The sequence below is a fragment of the Fukomys damarensis genome, unplaced genomic scaffold (assembly GCF_012274545.1).
Source record: "Fukomys damarensis isolate Sample0158 unplaced genomic scaffold, DMR_v1.0_HiC HiC_scaffold_1, whole genome shotgun sequence".
Lineage (NCBI taxonomy): Eukaryota > Metazoa > Chordata > Mammalia > Rodentia > Bathyergidae > Fukomys > Fukomys damarensis.
In genome coordinates this window covers 7,806,005-7,828,888 of record NW_022900913.1, presented here as the reverse complement: position 1 = coordinate 7,828,888, position 22,884 = coordinate 7,806,005, and the positions used below count along the sequence as shown (strand labels likewise).

At 43.9% G+C, this 22,884-nt stretch overlaps 1 protein-coding gene across 2 annotated transcripts in view; it reads left to right on the top strand.

The window, feature by feature from the left end:
* Ctnnd2 (catenin delta 2) overlaps window positions 1–22,884 on the top strand; it is a 376,658-nt gene that overhangs the window by 256,495 nt on the left and 97,279 nt on the right. The window contains exons 10-11 of one of the 2 annotated variants that reach the window (XM_010611974.2): window positions 12,519–12,593; window positions 13,612–13,762. In XM_010611974.2, coding sequence (XP_010610276.1) covers window positions 12,519–12,593; window positions 13,612–13,762 — 226 coding nt within the window. The remainder of the gene's footprint in view (window positions 1–12,518; window positions 12,594–13,611; window positions 13,763–22,884) is intronic. The other variant, XM_010611978.2, reaches the window with a different exon arrangement.

Below are 22,884 nucleotides of genomic sequence, written 5' to 3'. Positions count from 1 at the left end.
CACAGATAATGTTCTGAAGCCCAGAGCCACACGGTCACCCAGACCAGCCTCAGCATTGATATTTAACACACAGCCCTTCTGCTTATACCTTCTGATGTCTGCCTTCTCCTCGCCTCCCTCTTTTCCTCTGTGGTTTTTCATCTCCCGTGTGGCAGGGCAGTTACAGCACTCCCTTCTGCCTCAGTGACATCCCTGCTCTCGGGCCCAGCCCCTGACAAAGTCTGTGTAGCCATCTGCTGAGTCAGGAGCAGGCTTCTTTCTCTGGGATACACCCAGTTATCCCTTCCCTTCCCTGCCCTAAAGCTATCCCCAGTGTTTCTACCCAAAGTATCCAGGGGCTACAAGTGCAGAAGTCTCTTGCTTTTGACCAGAGATTGGCGGAGAAAAGTTTCAAAGGTGGCCTTACAAGCGGGAGGGCACGGGACCTCAGGAAGCCAGAATGGGATCATCGTGAAAATCACTTCTTTGAAGTAGACCTTAGATCTTAGGTCCCTTTAAGCTTAGCTTAGCTCTAGGCAGCTGTGACTCAATTTCTACATCAAACCAAGGCTCTGCCTGTTCTGGGCATCGGTGTCACCTCGTAGGGTTCATCTGTGTTGTCTTCAAAGAGAGAAGAGCCTCGTGCATGGCTTCTCATTCTACGTCACACAGCTGTGTCTCAGCACAGGGTGCAAGGAGGGGAGCGAGGTGTTGTCCCAGGGGGCTGTCACTCTGTGGGGCCGCAGTCCCACCCCCTCCTCTGCCTCATGTCCCTGACTGGATTGCCATGGGAAAGTGGGCTCCAGGCTGATTCTGACCCAGATTTGCCGGTGGCAAATGAAGCGTGCTACCCTGAGCCACGCTGTTACTCTACCAGCTGTCACGTTCCTCGAGAGTCACAGGGGTCCTCATCATGACAGTTGGAACATGAAGCAAGGCCTTTGGGCTCCAGACAATTCTGACTGCATGCCTCAGCTTTAAAGCTCTGTGTTCCATGTGTTCCAAGTTAAGAGGAGATAGGAATAATACGTAAAGTACCCCAGTCAAGCTTCTAGAGTTCAAAATAGAATGCCTGAAACCTGAACTACACGGACCCAGACTATGAGTACCTTAAACAGTGCAGAATGACAATTAGTGAACGTGAAGTTGAGAGCTGCTCTGCGCCTAAACACCAGATTCAGGATGAGTGTGAGCAATGTGCATTCCTTCGTTTGCACCTCAGGCCCTTGGACAGCTCCTAAGACCTAAGGGCTCCTGGAAGGGAGTCTGCCGCCTACAACCTCGTGAGCAGTCTAGTCTCATTTATCTCTTTGGACCCCACTATTTGGCCTGTGCTTTGCTGAGCAAAAAAAGGTCTGACACCAACTCCAGTGGTGTCTGTCCACAAGTCTTTCTCTACAAACATCTGTCCGTCAGTCAGAACTTACGTGCCAGGCCATCCTCAGGTGATCACATTTTGTGACCCTTGACTTGGCTCTTTGATGCTAATAGAAGTGTGATGTGTAATATAAAAGGGATTGGAGGAGTCATAGGAAAACCACGTTTTATTCTTGGTCTGCACTCAGGATGCCCAGCAGGCCAAGGCTTTCAGTAGCACTGCTCAGCCCTGCAGACCACAATGGCCGATGCCCTGTGTCACCTTCTGGACACAAGGTCTCAGGGCAGCCAGGTCGGCTGGGAAGGCTGCTGAGAGACATCTGAGTTGTTAGAGATGAGGAGTAAGAGAGTGATTTTTGTATATTTCAAATTCTGTCCTACTTTGGGTTACATAATGTCAGTTGTGAAAGTAGTATGAGGATTGCTCTTCGTGGCGGTAGCATCTTGCTGACTGCAGTGCAAAAATCTCAAATTTTAGGCCAGCATAGTTACCCTCAGCATGGGATTCATGCCTGCATATCCAGAGGGTATTTACTTTATACAATTTTCCATTCCAAGTAAGGACTATTACGAAAGGGACAGAAGAGCCAAGTCAGCAGCACCGGGCTGTCCTGTCCTAGACCAAGTTGAGGACCTGTGGCCATTGGATCCCCCTGTTCACGTCAGACTTTAGCTAACACAGGAGCAAGTCTGGGAGGGTCACTCCTAAGCAGGCACACATACCTAAGATGTCCCACAGAAGCAAGAGGTGATGCCCTGGTGGAAAAGAGAAACAACAGAAGAGTTTTTTTCAGTAACTATAAGTATTCAAGAACAAAAAAAAAAAAAATAGCCGAGGTCATTTGAGGGCTATACCATAACTGCTCTATTACCAGGCATATTGCTGACTTTGTGTCACCACAAAAATATTAAATTATTACTAGTAAATTCCATAGGATAAAAAGCATTTTAGAAACATTTATGTCCCAATGACCAAAGCTGAATTTTAACTCTTAGGATACTGGTATTATTATAAGTACTGTTTGCCTAATAATTCTAGGCAAATGGGGGTCGCTAACAAGTATTTCTGTGTGTTTATAAATATATACATATGTAATTAAGAGGTTTCTTACCAAAATACAAATACGCAAGCTTGTAGGCAATCACATTAGCACAGACTATCATATCATTTATTAATTTACTATATTATATGGCAAGGAAAGTGAACAATTCTTAGAGAAAATTAAAGATTTTTGATTAAAGCAAGCACCGATAAATTATTATAACTTGAAGTAGTTGAGAATGACTCAAACACAAACCAAGTAAAGAAGTCTTTACTTTAAAAGCCCTAATTTCATGTACCAACTCCCCACAAAAATGTAATTATTATGTACTAATACAAAAATAAAAATTGAGAAAAAACATGATTTCAAAAAAATCCTGAATGATTAAAGTCCTGACTTAGGATGTACAACAGCACAGACTTTCATGCTGACCGAGTCACCATTAGAAATCTAGAGTTCAGAGAATGTGTTTTTATAGCATCTGTCAAAATTTAGTGGTATTTCTTTAGTGTCCTTAACTTTTTATGAACCAACAAAAACAGAAATGTGGTGGTAAAGCACCCGAATTTTGCATGGAGACAGCTTTTTATGGACCTCATCGACTGAAACAATAACTTCCCTTTATGAGAAGAGCCTGCAATACTCTTTTTCTGTGACAAATTGACTAGCAAACTAGATCTTCATAATGGCTCTAAACACTTTTTAAACTTTAAAATACTCACTGTGTGGTTTATGAGCATCAGAAGAAGGTAATGACGTTATGGGGAAGCAAAGTGATAAATATTCTGCATAGCTGGCTTGGACTTCAGCTAACTTTTTCTCATTTACTACTAGTATGGTGATTTTGTTTGTTGAAGAATATTAAATCAACTGGATATAGTAGTTTGGAGATTTCCAAAACGTGATGGAATGCTCTTTCAACTCCCATGTATGGATTATTTCCACTGTAATTGAGCTTTATGAAAACCCAGGGCTTGAACTGTAGAAATACATCTGTGCTGGCTATGGAAACAAACATTTTAGATATCTTAGTATTATCAGTTTTACGACTAGACTATGGCTCTTCTCAAAGGGTGTTGTTTGACCATTTATCTTGAAAATGACCTATAACAAAAAAGAGAATGACCTGTAAATATCCAAAGAGATGACGTGATAGCAACATAGATCCACAGAAACAGAATCTCTACCTTGTGATCCCACTGAATAAAATATGTGAAAGAACTGGGAAATCTGAGGCTTATCCTTAGAGACGGAGACGACATTCTGGAGAAGGACACTGAACGTGGCATAGCTTAGCAGATGGTGTGTCGTGGTGAAAGTGAGCCAGGACAGATTAGTGGAGTGCAACAAATAAAAGTAAGATTCATCATTTGACACTTAAGATAATGTGATTCGCTTGTGTCCCAGTTAATGGCTCAAGGCAAAGCATAAGATGCAAATGCAAAGAAACAGAATTTTGAAAGATTATGGTGAAAATAGGGCATGGAGCATTATTCCTAATGGGTAAAAGCCAGGGCCAGGAGAAAAGCAGTTATTTGAGGGCCCTGCCCCAGTGGCAAGATCCTAGCAATGGCACCCTTAGAGGTCATATGACCAGCCTGAGGCAGAACAAGACAGGCCCCTCCCAGTTAGCAGAAGATGGGAAGGGGCCATGCCCAAATCCAAGTCATGACCCCGGCAATTCGTGGACATCTAGGAGGTTGTATCGACACCAAAAATTATGCTTGCTGTAAATATCATGCACAGCCAAATGAAATAGAGGGTAGATCTAATTTTTGATAGCTTGGCCTTGGTTTCCTCACTGTCACTGCACAGTCTTATTTCTGAAGTCTTAAATTACGAATCTCCATTCAGAAGTTGTAGAAACTGCTGAGCTAGAGGGACTTCTCTTCCAACTGGGAGGCCAAACTGACTTTCCTTCAAGGAAAAAAAAAAAACAATAACTGCAAATTGTATGAAACAGTGGATTTTTGTAAGATACCAAACGTTAGCCAATGGAGGGCAGTGAACAGGAGAAACAGGAAGTGAAGAAGGTGAGCCCTGTGACTCCCAGGTCACTGCTGTGAGAGTTTGAAGGCCAAGGCACAAGGACTGAGGCCCTGCGAGGCCTGCAAGTGCACTGCATCCACAAGTCGGCGCTAGGAATCGAGGGAAATCACAGTGACGGGAGCCATGGGTCAGAGAACCCACAAGGGCAGAGCCTGCCATAGGAACCTGTGAGGAGAGTCCCCTGGTACTCAGTGAGCCATGAACACATGCGTGAGGAAAATGTGCAGAGCTGGGGAAGACGACCTGAAATCCCGACAACAGTGCAATGTGACTCTCACAGCAGGTGAGTATAGTGTGTGTTTCAAGGGGCCAGATAGGAAAACCTCATAATTCATGGGCCCTTTGATAGAATATGGAGAAGCAACTTGCTTCAGTGTAAGTAATTAGCCCTACACAAAATATGCTCTAGTCTTTCCTACCAAGCCTTGAAAGTAATACCCCAAAGAAACAGCAATTGCCAAATGAATGGACTGCATTCTATATCCCCATGCAGACTAGGAATAAAAATTACACTCCCATGCTCGCTTTGGCAGCACATATACTAAAGTTGGAAAGAATTACATTCTTGAATATGAGAATATCCAGCACCCAACAAATTAGAATTAAGAATGTCTGCTATCCATTTGAAAATTGCCCTTTTATCAACTAAAAGGGAAAATGCAATCTATAATGAGGAGAAACCAGCTCGAAAATGACAGAGATGTTAGAGCTAGCAGGCATGAAATTATTTATAACTGCATTCTCGAGTTCAGAAAGTTAAATCAAAATATAGAAAATGTGGGATAGGACTAAATAAAATTTCTAGCATTGAAAAATGGTGTTTGAAATGAAAAATACTTGTGATACAATTAACACCAAATGAGACATTACAAAAGAAAAGGTTAGTGAACTTGAAGACAATAGAAACTATCTAAAATGAAAAGCCAAGAGAAAAAGAAGCGCAGGCCTGCACTGAGCATCAACTGCCTGATATATGCATCATTGCAGTCCCTGAATGAGAGAAGAGATAAAGGAAAAAGAAAATACTTGAAAGAATATGATTGCAAATTTTCCAAATTTAATGAAAACCACAAACTCACAGTTACAAGAATCCCAACCACAAGAAATATAAACTACAGAAGAATCATCCTAATCAAATTGCTCAAAATCAGGAATAAAGAGAAAAATTTTTAAAGTGATCCAACTAAAAGCAGGTGTGTTCCCTGTGAAAAGGAAGCCAGTTTCCTGTCAGTACCGTTGACAGTGTGCTTCCCTTAAGCAGGAGACCTGGTGAGAAGGGAAGGTGCTTCTACCAATGGTACAGAAACCTGGGAGCCCACTGGGCTCTTCACCTTTTAAACTGGTTTAGGTTTAGTATCAGCAGTTCAGTGTCAAATGATGTGTTCCTCAAGGAGATTTCCAGGTCGCCCACGACACTTAGACCAGTTGTAAATGTATGTACCTAAAAATGAAGCTCCTCTGAGTCTTGCTTCAGACACAGGCTAACCTGGGAATGGACGTCCTGACCAGCCAAGCAGCCATACCAGAGGGAGATTCTGACATAAATCTTCAGTTGAAATACTTTCAGTGTGATACGAGCTGATTCAGGACTTGCCACCTTGATATCCTTCTCTTCCAGTCTTGGAGAAAAGCAAGCATCTGGTTCTAGCGCCATAGCCACGGCCACAGGATCATGGGAGTTATTTGACTTTATGACTTTGAGCTCCCAGTGGTGCAGGTAGCCTCTTCAAACCCTAGCAGTACTCTTGTGGACATGGTTAGAACTCGCTGGTCCCATTAATGACAGCAGTGGCTTTGACCCTATTTGCATAGATCGTTTCAGCGGAGAGTGTAAATCAACCTGGCATGCTCTTTCATCAATTAAACATTTTTAAATCTCCCACTGTGGGCCAGAAAATGGAAGGCAGTTAAGATAAAGAGATGAATAGGACTCAGTTCCCTTATGGTATAATAAACATGTAGACAGAAAGTTCAACAAGCCATTACAAATGCTGTGATAGGAGTATGGATAGCTTAGGGTGTAGCTGAGGTCATTTCAACGAGGAAGTGGTGATGAGGAAGGAAGAACATTCCAGCAACAGTAGGTAGAGCTAGGATCCAGTTATTTAGAATCCCTTTAACTACATCAGTTTAGACTATTATCAAGGGATATACTAGCTGCGTTCACAAAGAGATCTTCAATTATGTTCCAGATATAGAAGACAGGAGTTACTTTCCCCTGGTGTCACAGGAAAGGGCAGGGATCAAAGGCAGGGAACTTTTGAAGAATTAATTCACCTAAGTTAAGAGCCATTCTGTTCTCTTTAGCATGGAACTCACAAGAGGACCCTCATCATTACCACCCATCAGTTAGAAGCAAGAAGGAAAAAACTCAACAGCAGAAAACATTCTACAAAAATGAAGCTCACACCTACTTGTGCACTCCACTCCTAACCTCCAGGAGATAAATGCTTTCCTAGAACCATACTCCACCAACAAAAAAGAAGGGTTTTCAGTAAGGCCATCTAAATCCAGATTCGTGAAAAATAAATTTCCCTTTTCTAATGAGACAAAGATGTGATGATATATACAATTTGTGTGACAAGATAAAACACTATCTTGTTAAAGTAGAATGATATTTATTACTATTTGGGCTTCATCAAGAACTGTGCTTTATAATTGCAGGAGTGAAAGACCTCATCAACACAATGCCCCCAGGCTGCCCTGGAGACAAATTCAGGTTTCCCCTTCCCCATCACCAAAAATTTTTAAATTGCATAATATTTCCAAAATGAAATATTTTTTCTGGCTCCAAATAAAATATGAAATCCAGTCCATCTGCCCATGATGTACTATTTTTAAAAAGAAAAAGTAGGTATATTAAAGGAAGAGTTTTCTGGCTTGATGTCTAGTAAGTGAGAAAGAAAACAACTGAACTCCTTTTGTTGCTTTATCTGTGCACGCAGGGTGGGCTCGAGCCTGTCTCTGTGTCCGTCACACCCACTGTTAGAGGGCAGGCATGGCCTGCCAGCCTCGCCTTCTCAGCACCTTGTGCCTGCAACACCAAAATGAGGGAAACGCAGGAGGTTCTGAACGAGATCTAAGACAGCCTCTGTCTCAGACCCACGCCAGGCCTGCATCGAAAAGGGTCACATGTAATTCCCCAAAAGACATTGCTAAATGCCAGCTGTGAGCAGGGATGACACCTCCAATGTCTGATAGCCTTCACGATTGAAACCTTCCTGTGTTCAAAGAGGTTCATTTTTAAAAGCAACTTTTTAATTGAAAACTACTGATCCTTGAGCTAATCGGAGAGTGGAGGAACAGTACCCTTGTCCTTCTTTGAGCAGGAAGTGCTTCCTAGGGGTTCGCTATTGCTTGAACTTGACCCTTCACCTGCTCTGACCACAAAGGCCCAAAGAAAGACCTCTTAGTCAGCAATTAATTGGACATTAATATTTTCATTAATATTTTGGTCATTAGTTTTTCAGCTTTGAATGAATACATGCAATAAAATTCATTCCTTGCACTAACCTGATGCATTTCAAAAAATCAAAGCGGAAAAAATACTTAAACACTTAAAGGTGCAGTGGCTCCTGTTACCTTAACCAACATTTGCATCTATTAAATTGGTTTATTATTTAATCAAAAAAAGCACATTCTCCACTGATTCTCTTGCTTAGAGATATCACTTTCCAAAATAAATTTTGGGATTTTTGAAGGCAAAAATGTACAATACTATGACAACTCTGAATTTAAAAAACTGAGGTCAGAATCCCGCACCCACTGATTGCATGGAAACCCCGGCCTGGGAAGGGCCAGCCTGACACACCATTCAGTTGCTTCACAAATCTCATAGCAGCCACCAACCATGGTATTTTTGTCAACTGGAAAGCTCAGTGATTCAGATAATAAGGGAGGCGTGCATCAAAAGTGCATGGTTTCTGGTTATTTTATGCATTTTCATAGTAAACTGCCAGCAAAATAAGACTCAATGAATAGTTTTTCGGGAGAGGGATATTTCCTGCCCTCTGATCATGAGATTGTGATACCACACCAAGCAACATGGTATTGCAAATAAACTCACAAGCAAATTTCAGAATCTCGTACAATCTGTACCAAATTCCATGTGTGTGTTTTTCATTTTATAGCAGAGGACTCCTGCACTGTGGCCTTGTGGCACTACAGAATGCTGAAATGTTTCAGAATGCTTACATTATATTCTAAAGAGCTAGATTTTGAAGTGTGCTTCCTTCAAAAGAATCAACTGGGGAAATGGCTACTTAATAACATCGGTGGGAAATGACCATCTGACAGAAAAGCATTAAGTAGCAAACTGTACTCCTAAAGCAAGAGTACTGTTAAAGAATAGAAAATTAATAAACAAATTGAGAATTTTAACACTAGAATGGGTTCAGCCTCAGAAGAAATTATTTTGTACTTAAAGGTGAACATTATCTTTAGTTGTTTAGCAAATTATTAGGATTTCAAAAGGGACAAACAAATTACACTGCTAATCTTCTAGGAACATAAATCAGCTTTAATGCAATTGCCTCAGTTTAACAAGGGAGAGATTTTTGCAAAAATTATGGGCATCAGTTTATAGACAGGCTGAGAGTTTTCAGGGTAAAAGGCCTGTAAATCCATGTAAGACTAAACAGCCTAGGCATAAAGGGTTAAAAAATTACCAACCTCACTTTGTCACCAAGCTCTCAATGCATATAGCAAGGAGATTTATTGGGCATGTATTTCTGTGCGGCTAACATCATTTTGCAGAATTTGCTTTTATTTTGTCTCTGAGCCCTCATGTTGTGTGATGCAAAAACAAACAAAAAGCACGTGCTCTAGACATTTCTAGGTAATTTCAACCAACCTGAACTGACTCTCATTCCCTTTAGGCTTCAGGCATGACTACTGCTCTCTGGTCAGCCCTCTTCCTCTCCACCCTGTGCAGGGGAAGCTAAACTTGGGGGTCAAACTGGAACCCCTCAGAGGGGATGGGGATTGGGTCATGCATGACCTGATTCCATTTCTCAGTCAGGAATGATGTGTATCTTCGGCCACTTGGTCAGAACACACGTGGACGTGACTGGCCTGTCCCAGTCCACCATGCTGTTGGCCCACACCTGCCTCTGACCCAGTTGGACTCCCCAAGGAGCAGCCACGTCCTCTCCATGCCCATCATTGTTGTGCCGCCTGGCCAAGTAACCCCTCTGCAGTGCTGGGTCCTGGCCCCTTCCTCGGTGGACTTACATACAACTCTTTTAAGCCCGTGAAACACTCAGCTGTCCTCTACCATACTGGGGCACAGGAGCAATCTGCAGTCCAGTGGTCCTGGAGACTTCACTTGATCTTGCCCAGCCTCCTCTCTAGCCCAAGAAAGGCTAAAGAGTTGCTGTCTGCTCTCCACTCTGCCATCTCCAAGGGGGACTTTTATCATCACCCACAGTGGGGATTTGTCTGGGAACATTTTCAGGGTTCAGGAAAGCAGCCTTCACAATGCACTTCATCTTTCTTCCTTCCAAAACTGTGTCTTCTGCCCCCAGCTTGGAGGTGCTGTAGGGATCTTGAGGAGAGAGGAAATTATTTCTAACCTCTTCTGCACCTTCCAGTTGTGTCCCGTTCCTCACCTAGACCTGTGTCCTCTGGCCTTGAACACTCGGCTTTGGTTGCTTTCTTTTCTGCCCCATTCTGACAACACCAGATAATGGCCGGAGCGTCTCCCTCACAAGAGACATGGGCCAGGAGTACAGCATCTACTAGCTCAGCACGTTGTCCTGTCCCATGCAAACACATGTGCTCCTTTCCTGTCACAAATAAGAAATCCCAGTGATACATGGTTTCTTGGGCCAGATCTATTAAGTCTGAGCAAGCTGTTCTCAAAACTCTAGATCAAAACGCCCAGTATCTTCATTAGTCGTACTCGGTGGTCCTTATCATGAGTTCAGTGGAATGCCAAACGAATTATTTGAAGCCAAAAACAGTAAAATGAAGACCAAGGTTAATGTGTCCCTTAAGGCCCTCTATGGCCCTAGCTTTTATACTCACTGTCAGAGGGCAGAAGAAACGAGCAATCGTGGACACGGACTCTAAGACTCCAGACTTGGTTGATCATTTGCCTTACTGTGCCTCTCTTTTCTCACCTGTAAAGTGGGAATGACTTGCTGTGCCTGGAAGATGTCACAGCGGTACCTGGCAGCCAGTTTCAGTGTTACTTAGCTGGGATATCTTACGGGATCCTGGTCCTCTTGAGTCCCTCATTGTTAAACAGTTCTGCCAGAGTCTAGCTCCTCTGCCGTTTTCCTCCTGGGCCAGATCCTCCTCCTCCTTGGCCTTCCTCTCCCTCTCTCTCCTCCCCCTGCCCTTGCTGCTTCTCTTCCTTGTCCTCATTACAGCCATTCAGCAGCCTGTCTTGAGCTTGCGATCTCATCTTCCTAACAGCATCCTGGTCCGCACCCTCACTGGCTGCTCGGTGTGTACCGTGCTCAATCTCTTTACAGAGCATCAGGATTCACACCCAAGATTTCCACCTCAGCCTCTGACTTTCATACACCCTTCTCTACAACACCCCATTGCTCAAATACCTGCACCTGTACTCTGCATCCTCCCTTCTAACTCCTAGCTGGGCGACATATGGGATACATGTGACTTCCTCCAGGACAGGTAGGCTGATACCTCCAAGAGCGTTACCAGCAGATGTGTTTGAATGGCCAGAAAACTTGTAAAAATTTTCAACACCTTTTGATTTATTCCGAGTCATCACATGCTGTGGTCATATTGGAAATCCTCCATACACATAAACATACACAACTGACAGTTTTAGAGTAATTAAAGTTACTTTCCATGCATCAATAATTTCAGTATCAAATCCACTGTCTGTTTATTCCTCTTCATGTAGGGAGAACGTGTCACTGTTACTATTTACCCACATCAAAAATGTGTGTCCAAAGCTCATACACACTGAGGGCTCTGCATACCTGCTGTTGTGCTGTTGTTGTTGTTTTGTTGTTGTTACTCACAATCCGTTCCTGTCAAAGCTGCAAATCTGTCATTATTTTCTCCAGACATCTTTTCTCCAAGTCATCTTTCCACTCACCATGCAGGAACGTAGTGGCTGGACTTCCAAGGATAAAGTCATATCCATCCTTTGTTGGCTCCTTTCGGAGATGGCCAGTTCTCCTCTGTCGGTGTGGAAGGACGGAGAGGGGTCAAGGCACGGCCTGGGAGCCTGAGCAGAGGATGAGGCAGGAGGGAACGAGACCATAGCAAGTGGGCAGGAATGGAGCGGAAGGGCCCAGGAGACTCCCATGGGCAAGTTGTTTAACATCTCAGTGCCCAGGTTTTCTTATCAATAAAATAAGACTGTCAACCTCCATGAGGTTTGGAGAACTAGACGATTCCACAGATGCTAGCCTTTTGCAGGGGGCTTGGGAGGAGTCCTTCAGGCTCCCGTCTCACCTGCCTCAGGTTGCCAGGGTCATTCCCTGAGGTCACTCAGGAGACCCAGCCTTCTTCCCAGTGCCACAGTGAATGGGCAGCACATCCATGTAGACCCCGTATTCTGATGGCCAACCTCTTCCTGTGCTGCGTCCCCCATTTAGTCTTGGGAAATGCCCAACCACCAGAAGGCTGAGGAAACCCAGGCTTCTGGTCTGCTGTGGGCTGGACCTTGCGACCCAGAAGGACATAAGTCATAGGCACAGCAAACGTGTCTAGAGGAAGCCACGTCTACCGTGCGGACTGGATACATTGTTGGAAGCACTTTCCCCTCTGGGAAGGAGTGTCAGACCCAGACACCCAAATCTCAATAAGTAGCTTTCAAATCTCGATGCATTTCCGTACCTAAGACTCCCTAGCATCCATCTCATTGCCCTTTGAGAGTGGGGCTGTAAAAGTGATCCCTGCGACCAAGAGGTACCCTCGTGAGTTTTACCTGCTTGATGACCACCTCGGGTTTCCTGAGCTTGACATGCAGAAAGGAGGAAACTCTGCATTATTGAGTGATGGTGATAAGAAACTTTGTAAATGTGACTTCTTCTAACGTAGGATGGGATGAAGTTGTTTGTTTTTTTAATCTCATATTTCATGCAGGGCTGGGCTGAGGATGTGGCAGGCATGGCGTATGCCCTACGTTCACTGCCAGAGGGGGCTCCCTGCCTGCCACAGGTGAGAGCCAGCTCTGGGGTGCCTGCCCCGGTGGGGGAGGGGGGAGGAGAGGGCCCGGTGGGGGAGGGGGGAAGGCCTGTTCCCCAGGAGAACGCTCCCTGCTCCCTCAGAATCCAAGACCTTCTTCCAGGAATGTGATTCGCTCAGACTGAAAATTAAATTGCAGCAGATTGAACCCTTACTTTACCCTCTGTCAATGTTTCTGTCTCACACTCTTCTCTGGGAGACTCTTCTCTAAAGCATATGTACATGCGTTTGATAAGCAGCCCTATCTACAGTTTGCTAACTGAATCCATTCTGAATGCTTTATCTTCCTGATGCTGCCAGGAATCAGGAATGTGGAGCATTAGCTGTGTGTGCCATTAAGGCCAACAACAATCACCGACCCAAGACAAATTCAGGGTCTCGCTTTATAAGTAAGACATTGAATAATTTCCTGGCACATAATGCTTTTTGATGTTAGTGTTTTTAAAAATGATTTTACAATTTTCTGTTTTGATTCTCAGTATCTTATTTACCTCTCCTTGCTCCTCCTTTTTTTCATTTGTATTTACTCTATGTTGCTTAAAAAAGGACTAATTCCTTTGTATGTTTTCCAAATTCATGGCCTTTAAAAACAGTAAATTGCTCATATCCAGCCCATACCACTTCCTACTTTTTGGCAGATTCTTTTTCTTATTGCATGTAATATCCAGGGGGAGTCTTCCCTGTCCCAAACTTTGATATCGCCAAACATCAAGCCTACACTTCCCACAAATGGCTTTCAAACTCAAGTACTAAAGTCTTGGTCACAAGAGAAACGCAGTGTGATTCATCAATCTGTCATATGTTCAAGGCAAAAAACAAAGCTAAAGCATTTCAAGGCATGTCTAACAAATTCAACCTGTTCTATAACCAGGTCTTGATTATTCAGCTTTCTGTCTCCTGTAGACAGCCGTCTGAAAGCCCACACGAACCATTCACGTAGAGGGCTGCCTGCCTCTGTTGCTGACGTCTTTTGCCTTCCCTGTTTTGGCAGTGGTCCGTGTATATCAGAGCTGCTGTCCGGAAAGAGAAAGGCCTGCCCATTCTTGTGGAGCTGCTTCGAATAGACAACGACCGAGTGGTGTGTGCAGTGGCCACGGCGCTCCGGAACATGGCCTTGGATGTCAGAAATAAGGAGCTCATTGGTACGTTTTCTGCTGACAGGCCCTGGCTTGTCAATGAAAACATGTCTTGCTGGATGTATGTGGTTGAATTCAGATGTAGAACGTAAAGGTGCAGAAATAGTGTATTCGTGAGAGGCCCCATGTTTTCTAGCACTCTTGCTGTAAATCCAAGGAGCTGATTGATCTTTTAGAATTTCGAAGAAAATGCAGTGTGTGGATATTTTTAATCCTTGCGAATTAGAAATGACCACAACATGCTCAGCCCATAAACTCGTCGTCTCAGTCTCTGACTTTGTCAGGCTTCTTGTTTCCCATGTGGTGTGCTGAGGGATTCCCACAGGATGCGTGCTTTCAGTGTATTTTGTATGAGAACACTCTGGCTTCTTACCTGTTTTTTTTTTTTTTTAATTGTCTCCCTAGGAAATACTGAGGACCTTTTATTAGTGATGCATTAAGGTGGTAATACATATTTATTCAACAAACATTTGTCCGTAGCCTACCTTATGCCAAGCCTGTTCTAGGCCCAGATTTATATCAGTGAGCAGAACAGAGCCTTGTTGTCATGGAATTTGTATGAGAGAGAGAGAGAGAGAGAGAGAGAGAGAGAGAGAGAGAGATGCAATGAGTAAATAAATTAATCCCACGGTGTGTGAGAAAGGTTCTGCAGGGGGAGAATGGAGCTGGGTGAGGGAGGCCGTCATGTTTTCTTAATTAAATGAAATTCACATAACATAAAATTAACCATTCTAAAGTGCACAGCATTAGTAGCATCTGGTAGATTCCCAGTGTAATATAACCACCTCTTCTGTCCAGTTCCTCAAAATTTCATCACCCAAGGAAACCTTGGACCCAGGAAGCAGCACTTCTCTGTCCTTCTCCCCACAGCCTCTGGCAGCCACCAAGCTGCTTTCTTTCCATAGATTTCCCTGATTCTTGTCCAGATCAATCTTCCACAGTTTTTCCCTATGTTTTACAGGAGATTTAGTTCTGGTCTCATGAGTAAGTGCGCAGTCCAGTTTGAGCTGACTTCTGTATATGGTGTGAGGTAGGGATCCATGCTTCTGCATTTGGATACCCAGTTTAAGGATGTGATCTGAAATGAGAGCTACAGTTAGGAGTGGCTGGGAGGTAACCTTTGAGCAGAGACTGAAAGGAGGGAGAGGGGCTGGCCATGGGGTGTTTAAGAGAAGAGGATCCCAAGCTGAAGGGGGTTCTTGGTGTGGGAGATGGAAGTGAGCCAGTGAGCTCCAGGCCTTGAATGGGCCTTGTATATTTGGAAAGGTGAGTATTGGGAGGTCAGAGAGGCATTCCAGTGCCTCTTTCTGCAGGTAGAATGATGCTCAGGCCAAGGTTGATCGACGCTTGGACAATGAGGAACCCACAGAGTCCCACTAGGAAAGCGCACAAGTCACCATGGCCCACTGTCCCCGTGGGTAGACATCCGGTATAGAGGAGGCTAATGACGGGTGACAGGTGTTCATGGGTGGCATCTGGAAGCTGGGAAGCCGAGAAACTGAGCCAACCACCATGGCTAAGGTGCAGCTTATCTGGGACCTGGGAGACAGAGGTAGGAAGTTACAGAGTGGCCAGAGTCCACTCCTGGGGCAGGTGGGAGCCCGGGTGTGATACACTAAGCCCTTTGTGATCTGGAAACCAGATACTTTTTCTCTTGCCATTATACGATCCACCAGTAAAAGCCGAAGTATTTGCAGGATTTCAGCCATTTCTTTATTCACAGTGGAACCCAGATTTCAAATCTGCGTTTAATAAACATTTAGTCATTATGCTAGCATAAAATGAACTCAGTTTGATATGTATACTTAGTTAATGTTTAATTAAAATTTTCGTGAATTTTGTTTTGTGTATTTAAACTAAGCCATTAGCTAAAAAGATAAAGATCCCTTTCCATAGACACTTTTCTTTTTCTTGTGCAGTTATTTCAGACAGGATAGTGTGGGTGCTTCCAGTAAAACCCTCTCTCTTCTGTAACATGGAGGAAAAATCAATAGCTAATCAGTCTACTGCCTAGATACTAACTACTAGGTATTGTGTGTTTGTGTGTTTTATTTCTTTTGGTGGATTAAAATATAACAAAATGCTGAACTATTGATTGGTTTTCTAGCTCATAGGCATCTCTTCTTTCTCAAAATCCAGTTAGCTAGTGGAGCTCCAATACTGCCCATGTTAAATTAAGCTTTCACTATCAAATGTCACCAGACAGGAAATGGAGCCAGTTACTTAGAAAGAGAAGTGAAAAATATCTAAGTCATGGGCTTTACACAGTCAGTAAATTTTTCTTACTGAAATGGAAGAGAAAAATTTATTAAAACAACATTTGATACTATCTAGGAGGAAGGAAACATGACTTTTGCTAATTCTTTAAATATTTTATCAAAGGAGCGATCTTTATAGGAAAGTGCTATATAGAACTTTAGGCATTAAAAGGAAAGCTGTGATGACTTCAAACCAAGAACAACAAGAAAAGAGATGAAACATCAACTCCCTTTCCTTTTGGTCATCTCTTACCTAAAGCCTTGGTGGTCTGTGGTGTCATGGCTTTGGAGTCGTCTGTCTGTGTTCTGATGACTTCCACACAGATCTGATGGCCAGTTGCTGGTCCAACTTCACCACTCAATTCTGATGAGCATCTCAAATGTAGCATCTCCACAGCTGGGTTCCTCCCAGGCCTGGCCCTTCCAGAGTCTTCCCCAGCACAGCAAATGGCAAACCGTCCTTTCTGGGGCCCAGGACAAACACCCTAGAGTCTTCTTTGACTCATATACAACCACATTCATAGTCTGTTCTTCAACAAATCTGGTCTTCCTTATGGATTCTCCCAGAATCTGGACACTTTTGACATCTTTCTGGCTTTCTTCCTGGTCCAGAACTGCCAGCAACTCTCGCTGGAGCCGTTATGCTGGCCTCTCCCCAGTCCCACTAGGACTTCGTTCCACAGTCTACTCTCGTGGCAGCAGCCATAGTGATCCTGCCCAAGCATGTGTCAGCAAACACTATTTCTACATCCTCAAAACTACATCTACACGCTTCATCACTGTCTAAAATTAAGACTTTGCAAGGCACATACACCTCTACCAAATCCAGCTCCCTCTCACCTCCCCATCCTCACCTTCTGTGCCTCTTGCCATCAGTATCTCTGCTGTGGCCACTGGTTTACTGTGCTTCCTTCACCACAGGAACCACAATCATGCCTCAGGGCCTTTGCACTTGCTGTTCCCTCTGCTGGAAAGACTCTCCCTTTGGACACCCACAGGTCATCCCTCATCTCTTTCCCAAGAAAACATAGATAGAACACCAAATTTAATGTGCTACCTCCACTCCCTTCCTCTGCTTGATGTTTATCCACAGCACTGATCACCTTCTACATACAAATCTGGCTCAAGGTGGCTCCACTTATGATTTTCAACTGCAGTATGCAGTCCCTAGAAACTGTTTTGAATTCTGAACTTTCCTCTTTCTCCAGGACAGTGACATGCAGTCTGACCCTCTTGACGATGGACGGTGACCACCAGGGGCAGTTTCCAGCTAGCTCTGTGGTCACAGGGGAAACAACCCATATTCTCTACGGTGCTGCATTGTTATCCTGTGTGCTCAGCAGACGGGGTATATTCAGTGCACTCTTTGCTTACAATATTTTAACTTCACTGCAGTTTATCAAGTCCTGACCCCATGGTGCATGATACAGTGAGCACCTGTGTAGAACATAATACTTATTGGTGTTTTGCTCAGCCACCTTCTCCCAGTGGTAGGTGAGCCCACAGAAGGCTAGAAACTTGGTTTTGTTTGTTTCTCAGTATACCCCACGCACCTGGAGCAGTGTGTAAACCATAGTTGGGAATGAATTAATGTCTGCTGAATTAATGACTCACCTAGGTTTTCTCCGGTCCAGCCACCCTCTTGAAATGAAGTCCAGGTCAGCAAAACAACACTAGGAAAGCAAATTAAATTAAAAAATCAACTGAAGGATTTTATGTCAATAAATAATTTAAAAGCCAGCTTGTCTTTCTCGTTAAATATACTACAGGTAGGGATACACGCAGAATTTCAGAGAGTCGCCATTCTTTCCATCCTTGGTTCTGGAGTCTCGGCATAAAAAAACAGATCTCCCTAGGTTGTTGCGTGAGATAAAAAAGGGGTGAGCCAGCTTCCGCCGTTGCAGTGAAAGAATGGTTGCTCTTTCTTGGAAAACTCCAACAAAGCTATGGAACAGTAACCACGCTGCCCTGTTCTGCCTAGTGAGAAGTGCGCTGTAGCACTGACAGGGACGTAGCATGCTCTGCTCTCTTGTCTTCCCACCTGGGCTCTTCCCGTGGTTCTGTGTATGTGTCTGGGAGCTGCTGATAACCACGCCCTAGATAGATCTGTATGTTCTCCTTAGTGACAGGCCACAGCAGCCACACTGAATGCACATCCGTACATTTCACCGAAACCTCAAAAGTGTTCATTATCTTCCTGAGTAGAAACGATTTTCAAAAAGAATGGTAATAATTAACTGTAGTGAAAAGGCCCAACAGTGTTGTATCCAGTTTAGCAAACCACCACCCACTTCAGCACTTGGACAGTTCCCGATGCAGCTGGCAGGCCTTTATTTTACCCAAAGCCACACTTTCTGCCAACAAAGAAACAAAAGCCAACAAAACAAAAACCTTAATGCCACAAGAGTACTAACTGGTTTCCCAGTTATTCAAATCCCAGCTCACAGCGGCCCCTCCTGAGGATGGCTACTCTTTCAACTCAGTATGTATTTGCTGCAAGTTAACCAAAGTGGTGGAGGAACAGCACAGGTCATTGACTGTGAAGGACAGATCTAGAGAAGGCTCGGTGATGCCCATGTGGAGAGAGGAAGGAGCTGAGGGACTGCCTCTTTGTACTTCTTTCCAAGGTGTCCAGAAACAGGAAAGAAAGATGCTCATTTTAGATGGCCCCTGAATCCCAGGCCTCTGAGCAGACGCTTTGGAAGGGATTTGAGGTTGGGTGAGAAACAGCTGTTTTTTCTGCACGTGACCCTATCACTGCCAGAGGTTGGTGTTAGCAGGGCTGCCCCACCTCTGTGGGGAGAGCTGGCAGAACCCAGAGAGCAGCCCCTTAGCTTCCCAGCATGCGAGCCAGGGCTGGGAAGCGTGTGCACCTCCCACTCCCTCGTGTGCGTCCCTAGGCTGAGAAGAACCCGCCAACCGCTTCCTGAGCCTGGCCCTTCCCAGTTGCTCGGTGCTTTTGCCTCTTCCTTCTGTGCTGTGCAGGACTCTTCTCACCTTCTTTGACCACTGCACGGTTCATTCACTTCCTTTGTAAATCTGCAAGAACAGTTTTCCCCTGATTCCCCAACACATTTGTAGTATATGAGCCACTCTTCGCATCTGTCCACTTTATCTTTACATTCTTCTCTACTCTTTATCAACTAGCTCAGCTTCTTTCTGTCCAGGCGACCTCTTCTCCCCCAGTCCAGCCTCAAAGGGGCACAAGGCAGAACCTGACTTTTCTTAGGGTCAGTTTGAGGCCATTTTCTACAATGTGGACCTGGAAAGATGGAAGAGAAAGGAATTCAGAGTCCTAGTGCACACCCAGAAGCACGCATGTCATGCATGCTTCCCCATGCTAATAAAATCATGAAAAAAATAAGGGTTGTTTCTTTCTCAGAGTTAATTACTTTTTAAGTAGTAAATCCATTGCTATTCCTTTCTCCCCGCAGAGCTTTCACATCAGCCCTCTCAATCTTTCTGGGGGCTCAGGGCACAGTGGACGGTCAGTCCTTCTTAGCTTTCTGTTCCTGTCCTAATCTGCCTTAAATATTCAGGTAGAAATTATATCTGTCCAGCTGGAAGGTTGTTTATGAACAAATATGGCTGGTGATATAACCTGCCTAATATTCAGGTAGAAATTATATCTGTCCAGCTGGAAGGTTGTTTATGAACAAATATGGCTGGTGATATTTAAAGTACAACATAAAATGTTCTGTCTTTAACTGAAAATAAAATATCCATAAGGAAGGTAGAAGTGTTGTCCACAGAATGGCAGTGGCCCCTTCCCCCCTCCTAGGTGTGTACTTTGGTGACCAAAGTGCTTTCCTTTGCAGAACTAAGGTGGGGACAGTGAAAACAGGAAGGGTACATCTTCATGACGTCCTCACATTGCTTAGCTTTGTATCCAAAGTGATCCCGCAGCTGAATTGTTAAGAGATATATCCCTGGACTTCTACACCTGGTCATACTTACCTTCATCCAAACTTTGAACATATTTTCACTCAAACTCTTAATCTTGAGAGCATGTTCCTTAGGGAATAAACAGTTACCTACAGTTATACCCCCACCTCCATGAAGAGTCTCTCCAAGTGCTACTCAGGAAGTCATTCCCAGAGGCGTGTCTGAATTCTGCAGCCTACAAATGAAATTCCACTTCAGCATTATCCTGTCTGGGTTCAAAATACCACCCTGCATGCCCAGGATCTCCTGGAAAAAACTGGAAAACAGAAGGCTCTAAAGTCTTGTGGACTTCTGTCAGTCAAGAGAAATGTGTGCTTTATTAGTTCCAAATCTTATGCCAGTGGCTTTCAGATGACACCGTTCCCTGGGCCACAGACATTCCAGCTGGGGACAAGAGCTCTTGAAGGTCACTCGTCATACAACGCCATAGCTCTTCTGTACCCAAGCTCTTGACCCTGGTCCATCCATGCCCAAGGAAAAGCTCTGGAACCTCCCAGGCACCCAGGGATGCAGGTGTGGTTTTTACTCATGGGACAGTGTGAGCTTCACTTTATTAAGAAATATGAGGAAATTTTAGAAACACACCTTCATCTCTGCTTTTCAAAACATGCTGTTCAGCCCAGGGCAGATGTTGTCTTAATTAAAACACATGCAATTTCAATTAGCATTTTAGGAAGTCTGATTTCCAGACAAGGTGATTTATCAGAGCACTCTCTGCTATCTCCTTTTAATAATGACTTCAGAAGCCAAATTCTAACAGAAGGAAAATTCTGTACTTTGGTCAAAGCTTTGCATCTTCAGATTAGGTGCCTATGTGAGAGCCCTCATCTGCTAACCCCAGAATCCAATCTCCTGAATATCTCCTCCCCTTCCAGTGAGGCCGTGGGTTCTCTGTTAATTAACTCTGGTCACCTATTGGGGAATTTTAGTGGCTGGGCCTGGCAGATAAGGATTCCTTAGAAGGGGAGTTGTAAATAAATCAAAGAGCCAACAGCTATTTTATTAAACAAGGCTTTACTGCTTCCTCCTTCAGAAATCCCCCACATAGGGAAAAGGCAAACTTGAGAAATGTCCAGTTGATTCAAATTCAGGACCTCAATTTAAAGGCCTCAAAAGAGATAGACAGATTAGATATATTAGAGAGACAGTGATTGAGAGAGAGAGAGAGGGAGGGAGAGAGGGACAGACAGAGAGTCAGACAGACAGGAGGAGAGAAAATCCAACTTTGTTTTGACTGGTTAGGTATTTATTCTATGCCTGACCAAACTATTTCAGCAAAAAGCTTTAGAGAGGATAGTGAAGGGGAAACGAAATGGTTCTCGTCAAATGCCCCAACCAAATCTTAGAACTCTAAATATAGAAAAGAGGATTTTAAATAATGTTTTTAAATTGGATTCCCTTCAAAGTGTAGTTTGCCATCGTCTTCCCTTGCAAAAAAAAAAAAAAAAAAAAAAAAATCTAAAGTTCTAGTCTTAATCATGTGGGAAGAAATGGTTGTTTTTTACTCTCTAATACTAAAAATAATGGATTAGAAAAGAAAGCTTAAAGATGAGTCCTTTTTTAGACATCGTGGTGTCTGTGGTTATATTTATCACGTGAGCTCTTGAGCAGCCCCCTCAGCTAAAAGGGAAGGTGTGGGCCAGGTGGGCAGTGGTACAGCCCTGGAGGACACGCACGCCACCTAGAGGAGGAAGAGCGGAGCAGCAGGAAGGGCGCAGTAACCACCCGCCTGGCGGGGGTGCGGTAGGAAAGAGTTGGAAGTTTGGGGAGACGCAGTCCCCGCAGTGGGTGGGGCCCCTGAAGCCAAACCAGGGTGCTGGTCTGTGAAATGGCACAAGCAGCTATAGCAGATTTTGCTCCTGAACCCAATGTGTCAAGAAGGAAAATTTTGTTCTCTTCCTGGTGCCAGACGTGGATCAACAGATAAGAAGACATTTAGTGAGAGCGGAGGCAAACAGACAGGTAATTTCCACCACCAGTGCCTCAAAATGTCCTAAAGTGTTTTCAAGAAACACAGTTAAAACTCAGAGATTTTTTTCTCTCTTATATACTAGAAAGTTCATGAAGGTTTATTGTCTGTCCGAAAAGCTTGGATGTTTCTCTAACTTAAAGTAAAATTTTCCCACTCAGTTGTGTTCATTATGAACATTTGCAGGATGCCAGGTAACATGAATGACTTCAAAGAGTAAAATAATTTTTTAAAAAAATGATTTGTGTGCCAATACACATGGTGCCCTTCACATTTACAGATTGTACCATCTTCGTCTTGTGATTGGGGCAGCGGGACGTGGGGCAATACAGATTGGGCTGATACAAATGTATTCTAATGTGCAATGTGCTAATTTTATTCCAGAGTCAATGCTGCAACATCAACATTAGAGGTTATTCAATGTGCAAGATAGATCAAAATATAAAAATTATCCCTCATTGTCCTCACCTTGAGATGAGAACAGTTTAATTTACTTGTCAGAAGGAAAATTATAGCCATGAAATAGAAAGTGGTGGTATTAAATTTTTAATTGGCTATTAAGTCCACGGACTGATACCTCTAGTGTGTCTGTGAGTCAGGTCCATCTTTAAAAGTGACCTTATTATTCTCAAAATATTAGAAACCCAACAGCTGTTAACTTCCAGGTCATCATCACCTATACTTTCTGAATCCTACTTTTTTTGTCCGCCCCCATGTTTCCAGTGACAGAGGACTCAAAACCTTGACTTATTTTCTTCCTGGTCTTTATCCCCATGCAGTAAATCCTTCCGAATGTCTTCCTAAGGTTCCTTGAATTCTCCTCTGGTTTCCGGTGCTTGTCCCCTTCCGTCCCAGCCCACAGGAAGCCGAGCCCAGTGCAGACCCTGGCATTCTTCCCAACCCCCTTCTGTTTGCTCTCCTCACTCCCCTCCATGTCACCATGGCCATGCTAACCC